The 14,438-nt window shown below is 34.4% G+C and overlaps 1 protein-coding gene across 2 annotated transcripts in view; it reads left to right on the top strand.

Moving 5' to 3' along the window:
* Positions 1-14,438, top strand: part of LOC310917838 (protein fantom-like) — a 31,523-nt gene that overhangs the window by 9,894 nt on the left and 7,191 nt on the right. For both annotated transcript variants that reach the window (XM_083876425.1, XM_083876424.1), the window contains exons 9-19: positions 4-77; positions 2,031-2,170; positions 3,084-3,190; positions 3,396-3,446; positions 4,620-4,799; positions 5,449-5,566; positions 7,342-7,794; positions 8,876-9,027; positions 10,496-10,579; positions 12,297-12,468; positions 13,582-13,709. In XM_083876425.1, coding sequence (XP_083732551.1) covers positions 4-77; positions 2,031-2,170; positions 3,084-3,190; positions 3,396-3,446; positions 4,620-4,799; positions 5,449-5,566; positions 7,342-7,794; positions 8,876-9,027; positions 10,496-10,579; positions 12,297-12,468; positions 13,582-13,709 — 1,659 coding nt within the window. The remainder of the gene's footprint in view (positions 1-3; positions 78-2,030; positions 2,171-3,083; positions 3,191-3,395; positions 3,447-4,619; positions 4,800-5,448; positions 5,567-7,341; positions 7,795-8,875; positions 9,028-10,495; positions 10,580-12,296; positions 12,469-13,581; positions 13,710-14,438) is intronic.

Here is a 14,438-nt window from a genome sequence, read left to right as displayed (position 1 = left end):
TAGTTACAGGAAAGAATAAATGATCTAGAAAAAGAGAATGAACTCTTGAAGGAAAACTATGATAAGCTCCATAACAGGTAAGTTATAGTTTCAGTATATAAAAAATTAGGTTCCTGTCCTGTTGAATAGGTCTTCATACACTCCGTGCTGGAATGTGCATATTGAGTGTTTGTGCACACACGTAAATATGTTCATGCTCCAGTTTATCATATCAGTAAGCATATAGTAAAACATTCATGGTACTCTGCCTGTATTTCATCTGTCCTGTTGAAATGGACCAATTTGATCTAATACTCTTGGAACACTACTTTAAAAAATGAAGTTAAAAATAAGTAGGAGTCACTTGATTTTAAACATGAAAAAAGTTCTTATTTGAATTTCTCGTTATTTTCTTCTGAGTTACTGTTGAAGGAAGAATGCATCTAGGTAGATATATATTAATTTGGGCTTATTTGGGATTTTGGAATTGTTTTCTGTTGTTTTTTTAACAAAGGGGTGTTTAAATTTTTAACTTCTTCCAGCACTTCACCGTGAACCTATTTAAAGTCCCATATTTGGCAGCTTTTCCACTAATTATTTTTGAGGCATGGTTTGTTTCTTTTGTAATAGCTATCATTTCACTTCTACCGATATAGAAAAGAAGTAAGTCTAGCCAATTGCCACAACCATATGAAAGAAAAAAATTACCTTCAAATGAGCTTTTCCTTTATTTGAAATTGTGATTTTTTGCACTGAAGAGGGTTAGATAATAAGTCCCCTGTGGTGGTTTTTTTTTGTGGGAGTGGTTGGGGTTTTTTTGGTTTCTTTAGTTTGGTTTGGGTTTTTGTTGGTTTGTTTGTTTTGTTGTTGTTTTTGGTTTTAGTTTTGTTTCTTTTGTTGTTGTTAGTTTTGTTTGTTTTGTTCTGGGTTTTTTATTTTTGTTTGTTTGTTTTGTTTTGTTTTTTTGGTTGAGGCTTGTTACATAGATCTCTGGGAGATAGGTTGCAAAATAGATTCCAGATTTTTTTAAAATACATTTTATATATATATATATATGTAAAATAAAATGTTTCTTAATGGTGAGCTTCAGCAAAGGGAAGAGTTGAGGAACTGATATCTTTATTTTAAAACCCCCACAGTTGTATGATTTTTTTCACAGAATATATAAGTGAATAAACTGGTTTATGATTTGTTAAGATGAACATTTTTTCAGTCAATAAGAATGCAAAATTAAACAATAGTAATATGAAGAGTATAGTATTCACTGTCTTAAGTTATACATTGCTTTTTATTTTTACCTGCAAGGAATTACACTGTAAATTATGTAATGTAATGTAATTACTTTTATTGGTCTGAGTTACACATTTTGTTGTGGTTTCAGCAGTTCTGTATCCATGCAGTCCTTGCAAATAGATTGGCAGTTTACAAGTAAATAATCTTAAAGGCAAATAGTTATTCTAATTTCTTTTCTCAGCTTTTTTTTTTTTTTTTTCTTTCTTCAAGTAGGAGAAAGATTACTTTATATGTGCTTCTTAATCAGTAACAGAATTATTGTTTTAGAGTATGAGAAAACTGTTGCCACTTTGTGGTCGACATTCCCTTGACTAGGCAACTGACTTTAGGTTCTGCGTGTCTCAGAAATTTAAAAGAAATCAGGTGGATGATCCCAATTCTCTACATTAAGAGGGTTTGTATACAAAAAACCCCACGGTTTTGTAGTTGTCACTTACTGAAGTTTGCAGTGGTGGATTTTTCTGGGATATGCATCTGAATTAATTTCCTAGTCCCACAAATGTTGCATGCTACCAACTTGTTTTAACTTTGGAGCTTTAAATTAAGCCAGTTCCTTTGCTCATCCCACAAATCTTTCATGTTTTTTAACTGCATGCAGCCTGAGAGAGCCACCTTGGTTTCAAGAGCAGCAGACCAACATATGTTTATATAATTCCTCAGCCACAATGACAGTGGTCTCTGTGCTGCTTTTTTTCTTGATTATTTTCTGCTGAAGCGGATTTCTAAAAACTTTTCATGTAATATATGTTTTATCGCAGTGTCTTCAGTCTGCCCCGTGAACAGCAATGGAAATCAAAGGAACAGCAACTGAAACTGCAAATTGCTAAACTAGAGACAGCTATCAAAACTGATTTAGCAGACAAAAATGAAATCCTTGACAAGATCAAAGTAGAAAGAGGTATATTTCTCAAAGAACTAGTATTTTCTCGATATGTGAGATTATGCCCATGTTGGAGTAGAGATATACTGACCAGAAAAGTGTAGTCTCTCTTGCTGGTATTTTCAAAGCTGCATTTTAAGTGTACATTTGCTAAATACACCTCAGTTATAACTATGAAGTGCAAAAATTGACTCAATACAGAATATGGACTGAATGAGGCTCATATAATTTCAGCTGCATTCATTCTTCATCTGTTGAGTTCATATTTACAGAATATAGAGTAACACTCTAACTATGTTTTTCTTTTCTTCATATGGTACTTGCAAAAGCTATATCACCCTTCCACTAGCCTCATTTCCCTTAGACATTTATTCTTGTGTTTCTTGTCTTACCAGTATTTCTCACATTCTCAGCCATAAATTACAATAGCTGTTTGGTTCATGTTCATTGAAGCTTACTAACAGTAGTTAGTTAGTTTCATGCAGGTTTTAAAAGACTGAGATAAGCTTATACAAAATCTAATTTGAAACAATTCCTAGAGCAGGGATTGTTGTCACTCACAAATTCATACAGTGTATGTATTTACTTAGTTATGTCTAAATGCTTTTTATTTTACATTAATAAAATCTCACACATTGCTGCATTTGTTGCTCTTATAATACTGTTTTACAGAGTACGCTATTTACTAAATACAATTTTTTATGGTTGTCTTAATAGAGAAGTATTTATTGTGTCAGTGAAAGTTAATGTGTTGCAAAAATTAGCCCTGTCCTGACCAGAATATGGACATCAAGATTTCCCGGTACAAAATACATTTGTTTCTTCGTTTTGCAGTGAAATTTTCATGCATATATTAATATTAAAAAATCAAGTTTGTAATTTTTTTAAACTATGTTTAATTAAGTGTAATATTTTATTCTTCTATATCAAGACCAAAAGGAAAAGCTGATGCAAGACAACAAAGAGCTGCAGTTACGCTACCTGGAACAAAAGGAACAACTAGATGATCTGAAAAATCAAGTGAAGATTTTGACCAAGGTGAACTGTATTTTTGTTTTAAATATGAGAAAAAAAAACCTCTCTATGTTTTATGCATATTGCAGATACTTCTTGAAAGTCAAAGAATATAGAAAAATAAGTGTTTATTTATTCATGCTATAAAGCAAAATATCATGTCTAGTGAGAATATATCTTGTTATTCTGAATGCATTTCTTCAATTCACACCTTTCTATTAACTTTCAGGAAAGTGATGTCAGTGTGGCAGAACTTAATGAAACCCCCTTCATTATAAAGGTAACTTACAAAGAATGAGAGTTTGGAACTAGATGATATTTAGGATCCCTTTCAACTCAAACCATCCTAGAATTCTGTATCTTGCATTCTCTGATTTTCTTGTTTGTGCAAGGGGTTTTTGTTTGTTGGTTGGTTTTGTTGGGTTTTTTCTGTTTTTGTTAAACCCTTGAATGACCATCACGTGCTTTCTACACACCTGGAATTTTCGAGGGCTGAATTATTTTATCATCTTTTAGTAGTTGTAATGCCACAAGCTCAAATGTGTGCTTTTGTTGTTTTTTAGTTACAGTTAATCAGAATGGAAGATTTAAAAATTGCCAGAATTAAATCTTAATTTATGTAAATAATTAATTATACCATCAAAAGTTAGTTAAATCCAATTCACAGCCATTTAAAAATAACTTAGTTTTTCTCAGTTAAATGACTTATCATGGCATCTTGTTATCCCTATAATGTTTACTAAAACAAATTTTGTTTATTAATTCTATAATTGATGCAATTATACCATAAGCATGGAAGTTCCAGTATGTGGTATAGCAATGCTTAGCAACTTCTCTTTGTTTATTAAAATGGAAGACCAAAAATATTCAGAAAATACTCTGTTCTTTTTTCTCTTGCACGAATTAAAAATGGAGTGAGAGGGAGAAATCAGGGAACAAATAATTTTGCAGTGTTTCCACTGTTTGGGTAATTTATGTTTTATTTTCTTGAGGAAAAGTTTACTGTAATGATAATTATATAATGATAATTAAAAAAAAAAAAATAAAACCTCAATGAAGATTAACTTCCCATTATTAATAACAGAAGGAATGTAGACTTGAGAATAATAATTCAGAGTTCGTATATTTATGGAGGCAAGATTATTAATTATGAGGAAGGCAAATGTATCTGTTTGTATTTTCACTGGATAGATAGGCATGACTGCTTCTGAATGTCTGATACATTTTAATTAGTTCCTGATAAACCTGAGATACGTTGCTGGAAACAATCCTGACACATTCTAGTCTACCTCATTCATATTTTTGTGTTACCATGTGTTTAAAGTTTATAAAGTTCTGCTTACTATCTTACTGTTGTACCAAAAGGATATGCCAGTGTTGCATTTAGCCAGGCACAAATACATGTAAATCTTTTGCAAAAGTCTTTTCTAGCAATTTTTCAAATGTGCTCCAGGATCGAAAGCAACAAAAGAATGTGGACCTTCTGTTCTTGGAAAAAGCAGAAGATTATATCCATAAAGATTTACAATACTCCATGCAGGAGCTGCAGTTAACACAAGCGGAAACAGTGCAAGAACTTGAAAAGACAAGGAATTTGCTACTTGTGCAGCACAAAATTAGCAAAGATTACCAGGTACTAAACTCTACTCACAGTAGAAAATAACCTGATAATAACATTTTAACCTTTGTAGCTCCGACACTTGCAAATTCAACAACAAAGCCAGTCTGTGCATAGGGAACCAACCATAAAATCTGCTGTTGCTGAAGGTATTTATTGTTTAAAAAATGTGTGATCCAAGTGACTGTAAACTGTAGTCTTTTAGCTCATCCTGCCCTTAACTCCCAGACTGTGCCTTTTTGGGATTATCTCTGAGCTCCTACCAAGTCATCACTGGAAAGATAGTAAATGTGCTTATCAAATAAGCTTCCTTTTCCATACCACTCTGCTTTCACTGTCTTCTTTCTACTTCCACTGTTAAGTATTGCAGATCATATTTTGACTTTTCATTCACTTAATTAGCATTTAAAATAAGAAAATCATTAAAGAAATGGTGAGGTATATTGTACTAAAACCAAAGCTACTCTGTTTTTCCTCATGATGTTTTTGGATTTTGCTGAAATTAGAACTGATTTTTTGTATTGACAAATGAAAAACTGCTGCTATTTTTGCATACTCTGTTATTTTGTCAAATCTAACTGTATTTTAACTTGTAGCCAAAAGCATGTGCAACATCAGTACAGACAATCCTCAGAAGTTCTTTTAGCATGTAATTTTTTTTCAGACTGAAGTAGAAACAATGACAAGAAAGATGGAAAGTCTACAGAAAGACTGTGAGTTAAAACTGGAACAATATACCCATCTTCTCGATATTAGAGCTGCACGTATCAGAAAACTAGAAGGTATCTTTAAATTATGTTCTATTTTTTAATATATATTTTATCTCTTTCAAATTACTGTTGTAAATTTGTTCTCCAGTTGAAATACTTTTCCATTCCTAAAACTAGCAGAAAGGTCAGTTCTTTCATGGAAGGGTATCTATTCCAGTTAATTTTCATCGACTTAAATGACAAGTCCAACAAAGTGTTTGATACTGCAGCTATTGCTGAATAAGATAAAATAAAATGTTTATTGCTGAATAAAATTAGCAAACTTGGGGTTTTTTTAATAAATCATACTTTTATGGTCAGCCTTTTACTTTGCAGTACTATCATTACAGAATCACTTTGTGTTGCTAAAATCCCTCAAGTGTTGTTATAATATACTGACGTAGTATATAAACAGGATGAATTTCAGTATTTTTTAGTGGCTTCACTGTGTAAAAGGTGCCTAGGAAGCCTCAAATATGGTATTTTACAAACACTGACGTTGAAGCAATTTTCACATTTTGTCTCCAAGTTGCATCTACTATATCATGGTTTATGTCCTAATCCTGTAAGCATGTATTTTGATTTCTTAAAATCATACAATTCCAGAATGGTTTGGGTTGGAACCCATCTCGTTCCAAACCCCTGCCAGGGGCAGGACACCTTCCATTAGAAGGCTACTCAGAGCCCTGTCCAATCTGTGTTAATCACTTACTAATCACTTACCACCCTATCCAATCTGTGTTAATCACTTACTAACCACTTACTACCGCCACCCGCCTCTGCCTCTGGCCAGCTCTTCTGAGGGCAGCGGCCTTCCCTAGCGAGTTACCTCGAGCAAGGCAGCCCCAGCCCAGGTGGCGCAGGGCACCTCGGTGGATTTCAGCTCTTTTGTGAAGTCCAAGACTGTCAGTCCGGACAAGGCTCTAGCTGTTGGAGGCTGCTCTTCCTGAGGGAGCGATCCCAAGCGGCGCAGAAGGAAACACAGGAGCCAGGGATGGTCTCCGGGAGGCTTCTTTACCTCATCTCCACGGAGGAACGAAAGTACCCGAAGGGCTCCGCTGTCAGGGTTTTATGCACCTACCAAGGGGGTGGGGTTTTACCAACAGCCAATGGGGGTTAGAAACTGAGGAAATGGACCAATCAGGGAGAACATTAATAAACAAATTACGGGATCGAAACTTGACCAATCAGGGGAAGGATACAGAACTGACCAACCAGGGAACAGAACTGGGGTAGCCAATCCAGAGCTGGGGGGGCTCATGTGCTGTCTGCTCTCCAAGGGAGTGCAGGGGGCATGACCCTTTCAATGTCCTTTTCGGAGGCAGGGGCCTCCACAACTTACCACCTGAGGCTGGGAAACATATGAAGGTCTTTGCTGATAGTTCTATCCATTCACTGTATAACAGATGGTAAAAGTCAGGTGTGTTATTTCTTTCTCTGGCAAATTTAGATCAACTGTAAAAAAATATGCATCTTAAATCTCTGTTACATTTGCACAGCAATACTTACTTTGACTAATTGCATAAGACTTCTGAATTTTTGCTTTTTAACTCCCTTATAACCTGATAATAACTGTTAGGTGCCTGTATCTCTGTATACTGAGGAAGCTTATTGAGGAAACACTCTTGACTGTTGTCAGTGTGCTCAGTAGGCATTCAGTGTTGTATGAATTCTTTTTGGTAATGCCTTTATGAAAGTAACATTATTAATGTAATTGAATTATGCTTTTGTCCTTTGTTTTCAGTCATTAATTGTATTTGATTTTTTAAAAAGGCAATCATATTATAGCTCTGTTTTATCTATTGCAGCCCAACTAAGAGACATTGTCTATGATACAAAACCACTTAAGTCCAGACCAGAAGTATTGCCAAGTGATCCAGTGGGTGGATTTGTTGAAACTGTTCATTTAGAAAGAGGAGAGAACCTGTTTGAAATTCATATCAGCAAAGCGATCTTCTCTTCTGAAGCTATGCACACTTTTGGTGACTGGGAACCTGCAACCTTTTGTACTTACGCCTTTTATGACTTTGAACTTCAGATAACCCCAGTAGTTCATGGGAACGCCCCATCATATGACTTCACTTCTCAGTTTCTTGTGCAGTTTGATGACATCTTCTGTCACTATATACAGGAAAACAGCATCACACTTGAGGTTCATCGTGCGTATGGCATAGATTATGAAACAATTGCTTCTTGTCAGCTTAAGTTCCATGAAATCTTGGAAAACGATGGCAAGATCTACAGCACGGCAAATTTAGTTGGTAGTTAATATATCACAAAGTATTCTGTTTTATTATGTGTCATTGTATTGCAAGTGATAAATAATGCATATTTCACCAAAAATGAATTTGTACATTACTATTTCAAAAGGAAAAGAAGTGTTTACAAGAATGATATTTTCTGTTGGATGTGCAGTGTGTTCTTGTGGTTCTGCCAGCGCAGAAAGCTGTGGAAAGCTGGGATGGGTGCAGTTTTGTCTATATTAGCTTATAGCCACAGGGTAAGAGGGGAAATAACCCGAAACAAGAAGCACCCCCACTTTCATATCAAACATATCAAATATCAATGCTTTATATCTGACCTGAATGTTATAAATATATTCTCTCGTTCCTTATCAATAAACATAGGAAGAAATGGTGTAATCTGAACTGGTAAGACAAAGGTTACCATATAATAGTGAAAAAGGTACAAATTATGGTGATTATGATTAATAATATTTCATATGGTAGCATAATCTAGGAGAGTGTTTATTTATGCTTTGTGCATTATTTTAGGCACATATGAATGTGCCTAAAATTCATTATATTAAAATAATTCTAAGGTATCCTGGACAAGACACTTCTAAGAAGTATTGAATGTTCTGTGCTGCTTTTAGAAACGTTTTCTCAGATCAGCATGTTCAGTGACCTCTTAACTGCCCACTGTTGTAGGGAATCTGGTTTAATGAGGCATTGTAAAGTGGTACTTTTGCCAGTAATTAAAATTTCATACCACTTTTTGGGACTCTTCTAACTGTTAACATACAAAACTGTCCTAAGCTTTTTTTGCCTTAAGGAGATAAAAATACTGAACTTTGATTTGACCCTGTAGTAAATCTGTACATAGAGAAAAATGGTCAAGTTTTGATTTTGGATCATACAAGGGGAGCCTGAGTTGTTGTTTCTGTTTCTAATATGAACTACGGATCTCTCATCACAGGCACTGGTGTATTGCATAGGCCATTGCACTGTCTTTAATTTATGGCCGTTCTATAAATCTTTAATTTGTGTTTTTTCCTAGCTTTTGAGTAACCTACCTTAATGTTGAAAAGAAAATTAATGCAATCCCTTATTTATTCTTTAGGAAAAACAGGACGCATTCAAAATTATGGTACCATAGAATACTGGATCAGGTTACAAGTTCCTGTGGACCAAGCTATTATTCCCTACAAACAGAGGTCAAAGGCTCTGGGATATATAACACCCAGTTTTAGGGAACATGAACAACCATCCAAGGTATGTTTGGGTCTGTACTTGATAGAGAGAATTACTTTGTGGAGAAGCTTCAGGGTGACCTAACTGCAGCCTTCCAGAACCTGAGGAAGCCTACAGGAAAGATGGAGAGGCTTTTTTACAAAGGCATAGGACAAGGGGGAATGACTTCAAACTCAAAGAAAGTTGGTTTATATTAGAAGGCAGAAATGCTTCACAGAATCATAGAATAGGCTGAGTTAGAAGGCAGCCATCAGAATCATTGAGTTGAACTCCTGGCCCTGCACAGACACCCCAACAATCCCACCCTGTGCCTGAGACCATTGTCCAAATCTCATGCACCTCTGGTAGCCTTGGGGCCATGACCGTTCCCTGGGGAGCTTGTTCAGTGCCTGACCACCCTCTGTGGAGAGAACCTCTTCCTGATGTCCAGACTGTCCCTCTCCTGACACAGCTCCAGCCATTCCTTCAACTAGCACAGGCTGCCCACAAAACCTGGGGCTGCCCCATCCCTAAAAGTGTCCAAGGCCAGGTGGGACAGGGATTGGGAGCACCTGGTCTAGTGGAGGATGTCCCTGCCCAGGCAGAGAGTTTGTGACTAAATTTTAAGTTCCCTTCCAATCCAAGTCATTCTGTGATTCTGTGGTAGTTTTGATAAACTGTTCAATTCTTTCTTTTTAACTTCAAATAGCTTAGATCAATGATATGTTTAAAGTGTAATAAAGTTAAAGATTTTTGAACTGGAAAATACGTTAGCAGTTTTTCATATCAAGAGATCAAGAACCAGTGGAATTATACCTTGCCTGAAGAGGCAAAGTCTTAAACTTATTTATTTTTACTGAAATTGTGACTAGAACATTTGACATTATATTTCATTTTCTTGAGCTGTAAGTGACAGGTGTTTTAGTATCATACTCATAAATTTTAAACCAGCTAGGTGTCAGATCCACAGAATGGGTGAAGCAGTTGTTCAAAAAGGTCTTGAAGTACTTAACACTAGAGTATTATGAGATTGAGATTCCTTCACATTGAGTTTTTTACTGGGTTTTTTAGCTGGATATTGAAGAGAATTTTGATACTATAAATCACTGTACAATCACATTTAAATAAAGGCCACAGAAAAAGTAGGGACTTTCAGACATCTTTAACAGTTGTTTGAGATAAAAGCAAACAGGTTGAAATGTATAAATTAAAATACTAGCATTTTTAGCGGGCTTTTTTTAACCTAAGCTGTTTAAAATACTCTCATGTTTGGAATAACTCAAATGTTTTATATTATTCCGTAATGTAAATTTATTTTATATATAGAATCTCCATGGGTTCCATGATGTAACCTGAGAAGTATGTTGTGTATGAGTTCTATTAAACTCTGTCTGATTAGAATTGAATCTAGTGCCGTTAGATTTGGCTTTGAAAAAAAATAAGAGTTCCTCATAATTTACTGTAAAATAAGATGGCAATAAATTATCTTCAATGTATTTGTTTATTACAGACACCAACACTCAAAATGAAGCAGCTTGCAGCTCAAGCACACAAGAGAGTCTCTTTTCTGGATCTTAGTACAATGCAGATGGCAGTAAGTTCTGAGTATTTCTGTTATGCACGTTGAAGCATGAAAGGCTACTTACGGCTCCATATGGGCAATTTGTAGAACTAATAATCAAAAACACTGTATTATTTTAGCAGCACAATACTGGGATGTCCCAGGCAACGAATGATAGCATAGTACTGCATATAGGTGGGAGATGCAATGTGTGAATTTTCATCTGAAATAATTTGCATTCAGAGAATTAAGAATAGGTTGTGTTTAGTCTTTTAAGTAAATCCAGTAAGTAGATTCTTCAACAGGCAGTTACAAAAGGTTATGTTTATATATTACATATAATTATAATATTAATAATATTGCATTAATTAAAAACTAGTTGTGGGGGTTTTTCCTTTCATAAATTTTATTCTTTGAAAGGTTAACATCAATTTTCAATTAACAGGTTCTGTTACTGTTTAGTTTATTATAACTAGAACTCCACTGAGAGCTATACAGTACAGACTGGAAATAACAAATCAATCTGTTGCGTTTATTAACTTAAGAAACCAAAGAACCCTTGCGTTTATTAACCCCAAGAAACCAAAAATATAATATAATCTTTTGAGAGCTTACATAGGAAAAACTGAAATGTTAGCTGGATAATTGCACACACAAAATATCTTCAGCTGTACAAACAGTAACATCTCAAAGTTTGACAATTTTTCACAAACTAGGATTTTCTAAGTGAGACAGCTACTTGGTCTCCATCAGAAGTCTTCATTGCTGGGCTGGCAGCTCCTCTAGCTGTTTTAAAAATCTAAAACCTCATTGTCTAGTTAAAGACAAAGTACTATTAGGCCAAAATAATGAAACAGCTGGGCCTTCTCTGATGTCTAAGTCTTGTGATGAAATGGCAACAAAGTGTCCATGCAAGGAAAACATGCAAGTTCAACAGATTAAAATGGGAAGTCTGTTTAATTTTCCAGTTAATTTTCTGAATAGCAGAGAATCTAGTTCTTAATGAAAGTTCTTATCAATGTGATACATGCTGATGCAAATAGTTTTTTCATGGATTCTGAGGGTGGGAGGTGAGGCATCAATGCCTCTGTGAAAAATGCAGTCCTACAGGGGAATTGTTGAATAATAAATAATGCACTGCAAATTTTCATGGAAGGTGCCTTGACTGTAATGCAGTATCCACTGATGAGGTATTACTCTGTGTAATAGAATGCAAAGAGAAGGAAAAAAATAAGATTATTTCAGAATACATTGTGCACTAAAGATATTTTACCTTAGGTGACATGTTTATACTGTGTAGCAAAACTGATTCTGTTTTTATATCATATTAATTTGTTTTTGAGACAGAAAATATTGTATAATTTAAGTTAGAAAATTGTTAACTGAATAAGGTGGTGGTGGTGTTTTCTGTGTGTTTTGGGTTTTTTTCAAGACGGAGTCTTGCAGAACTTGTAGAAAAAGATTAAATGCATCTGGAAATTAAACAGGCTGTATATATGTGGACAGATACAAAATTATTACAATAGTTACGTTTTCACAAATACAGTTAGATAAATATCTTTCTGCTGTATATAAATTGTATGTTACAGCAGTTGACACCTTCTCATTGTTTCCTGCACTGCATAAGCAATACAATTGTTAAAAGCCTCTGGATAATGAACATGGGCCATAACTCTTCAAGATTTGAACTTTAGTAACTTCTGCTATTTAAGGAGTTTTATAAAGACTGCAAGTTTATCCTTTTCTGTAGCATGTGGTACAGGAGGCTAAACAGCCAGGAGGTGACAGAGTGAAGGAGATGACTGAAGAAATTCAGCAGGAAAAAGAAGAGCTCTCTCATCTGTCTGAGAAGCAGTTGGCTGACCAAACATTGATTACTTCTAGAGATGAGACAGAATTAATTGAAGAATTGGAACCAGAAGGTAGAATTAATTGTTATTAATAAGTAGCTGTATTTTCTGAAAAAATCTGTCTCTTTCCATTTTCCTAAGCATTTCTTATTAGTAGTGGAAGCTGCCTCATTATGAGAAACTTCATTACATAAATTATATTATGGTGTACTTTACAGCTGAAGCTGAGTGGTGGATGTGTTTGCTTCCCAAATGGAAACCGTATTGTAATTGATTGCAAAAATCTGATACGTTATTTAGATTTGTAAAATATTAAAGGAAACCTGGCTTCTATTTTAAATGTTTTCATTCTCCCTTAGAACTATGCTGTTCCAAAGACTGTTTTAATGAATATGCTCTTTTTGTCTGCAGATAACAGCCAATGCTGATATTGGAATCTTTTCAGACAGTGAGAGGGCTCTAGTGTGACACGAAGTTGTTTGATTTATTTAAAGATTGTAAAAGCCAGGTCATCCTCTTCCTCCTCCGAGCCTAAACTATTTATTATGGCAATAACCAAGTCCATGATACCAAGTTGAAAATAAAGGCAGAAGCAGAACACTAAAATTTTATGTTTAGTTGTTTGCAGCTTTTGCATAAGAATTCATTAAAAAGATCGGAAAAACTTACTGAATGTTGGCTTTGAATACCAGTTGTCTTTATAATTTGCTTCATGGAAAAAAAAATGCTCTAGAATGTTTCAGAAAATAATGCACCTGCATACAGAGCTACTTTTTTACTAAAGAAAAAAGGTGCATTCTTCTTTCACATATGCATGGTGTTAAATGAAGTCAGAGGAAATCAGCAAGTTCAGGCCATATTCTTAAATAAGGCTAACATTCATATTCTTAAATAAAGCTAAATAAACTTGTGCATACTTAGTTCATTACAGGACTTACTCTATTTGCCACCTTGCATCTGGAAAACTTTACTTTTTAAAAAAAAAAAAACAAAGAATACAGATTACATTACTCTAAAGGTCATTGATTCACAGTGTTAATCTCCTTCAAGGAAGAGAAGATTTACCTGGCACTTACTCTTTTTATATTAGAAAAGGAAATTTATTGCTATCAGATTTCTTACTAAGTCTTAGGTGGTCTGAAATATAGTGGGTGTTACCTGCATTGATTTTTCTTTTTTTTAAAGGTCAAGAAGATCATCAAGAGGATGATGCTGTTGAATCAGTAAAAACTGACAGTGATGACTGTATTATTTCAAGTCCAGTATCCACAAATATTAAACAGCTGAGTCAGAGTATACATGGAAATTATTTGGTAAGACTAAGAAAAATATTTTAAGCCTAATGTCCTCTAAGAGTAGCTTTGCTATATCTAACATTAGTTTTCCATAAAGCTGTACATGTACACTATCAAATCTCTTGACCTGTTGTTAAAACCAGCAATTCAGGACTTGAAGTCATACATACAAAATACCCAATACATACAAAATACCCCATAATTTGTTCAGCAAAATGTAAACCTATCTCCATATTAAATAAAAACATTAATTTGGAGTCCTGACTGAATATAGAAAACTAATACTTTGAATGTGATTTAATACTTCAAGTGATTTAAGTTTAGAAATAAAAATTGTCAAAATATTTCCATATAGAAGAAATATTTTTAATAAAGGTATGAGAAGAAAGTACTATATTGAAAAGAAATAAGTTTTAAAAAAATAAATCAACATTTCTATTTCCAGTGTGTTTTGTTTGCTCTTTAAAGAATATCATCACTGAAGGTACATATTCCGGTTTTGAAACCATAGTGGGTTTTCTTTCTTCTTTTTTCCCAGAGTAACTTTGGGAAATACTTGTGACTCTTTCTCTTGAGTCCGAAATGCCCACTTAAATAAAAGTTATTAAAATTTATCTGTACATAAATATTCCAGACTTCGCAGAACAGCATGAAACAATTTTATATAAGGAAAAGAATAATGTCATTTTCATTAAAGATAGTAAGAAAAGGCTCCAGTAAAGAAAAAGTTGGGATATTGCTTTTATT

The sequence above is a fragment of the Zosterops lateralis genome (assembly GCF_965231275.1).
Source record: "Zosterops lateralis genome assembly, chromosome: 21".
NCBI classification, from domain to species: Eukaryota; Metazoa; Chordata; class Aves; order Passeriformes; family Zosteropidae; genus Zosterops; species Zosterops lateralis.
The sequence above is the reverse complement of the archived record's forward strand: the minus strand, read 5'-3'. Positions and strand labels throughout refer to the sequence as shown.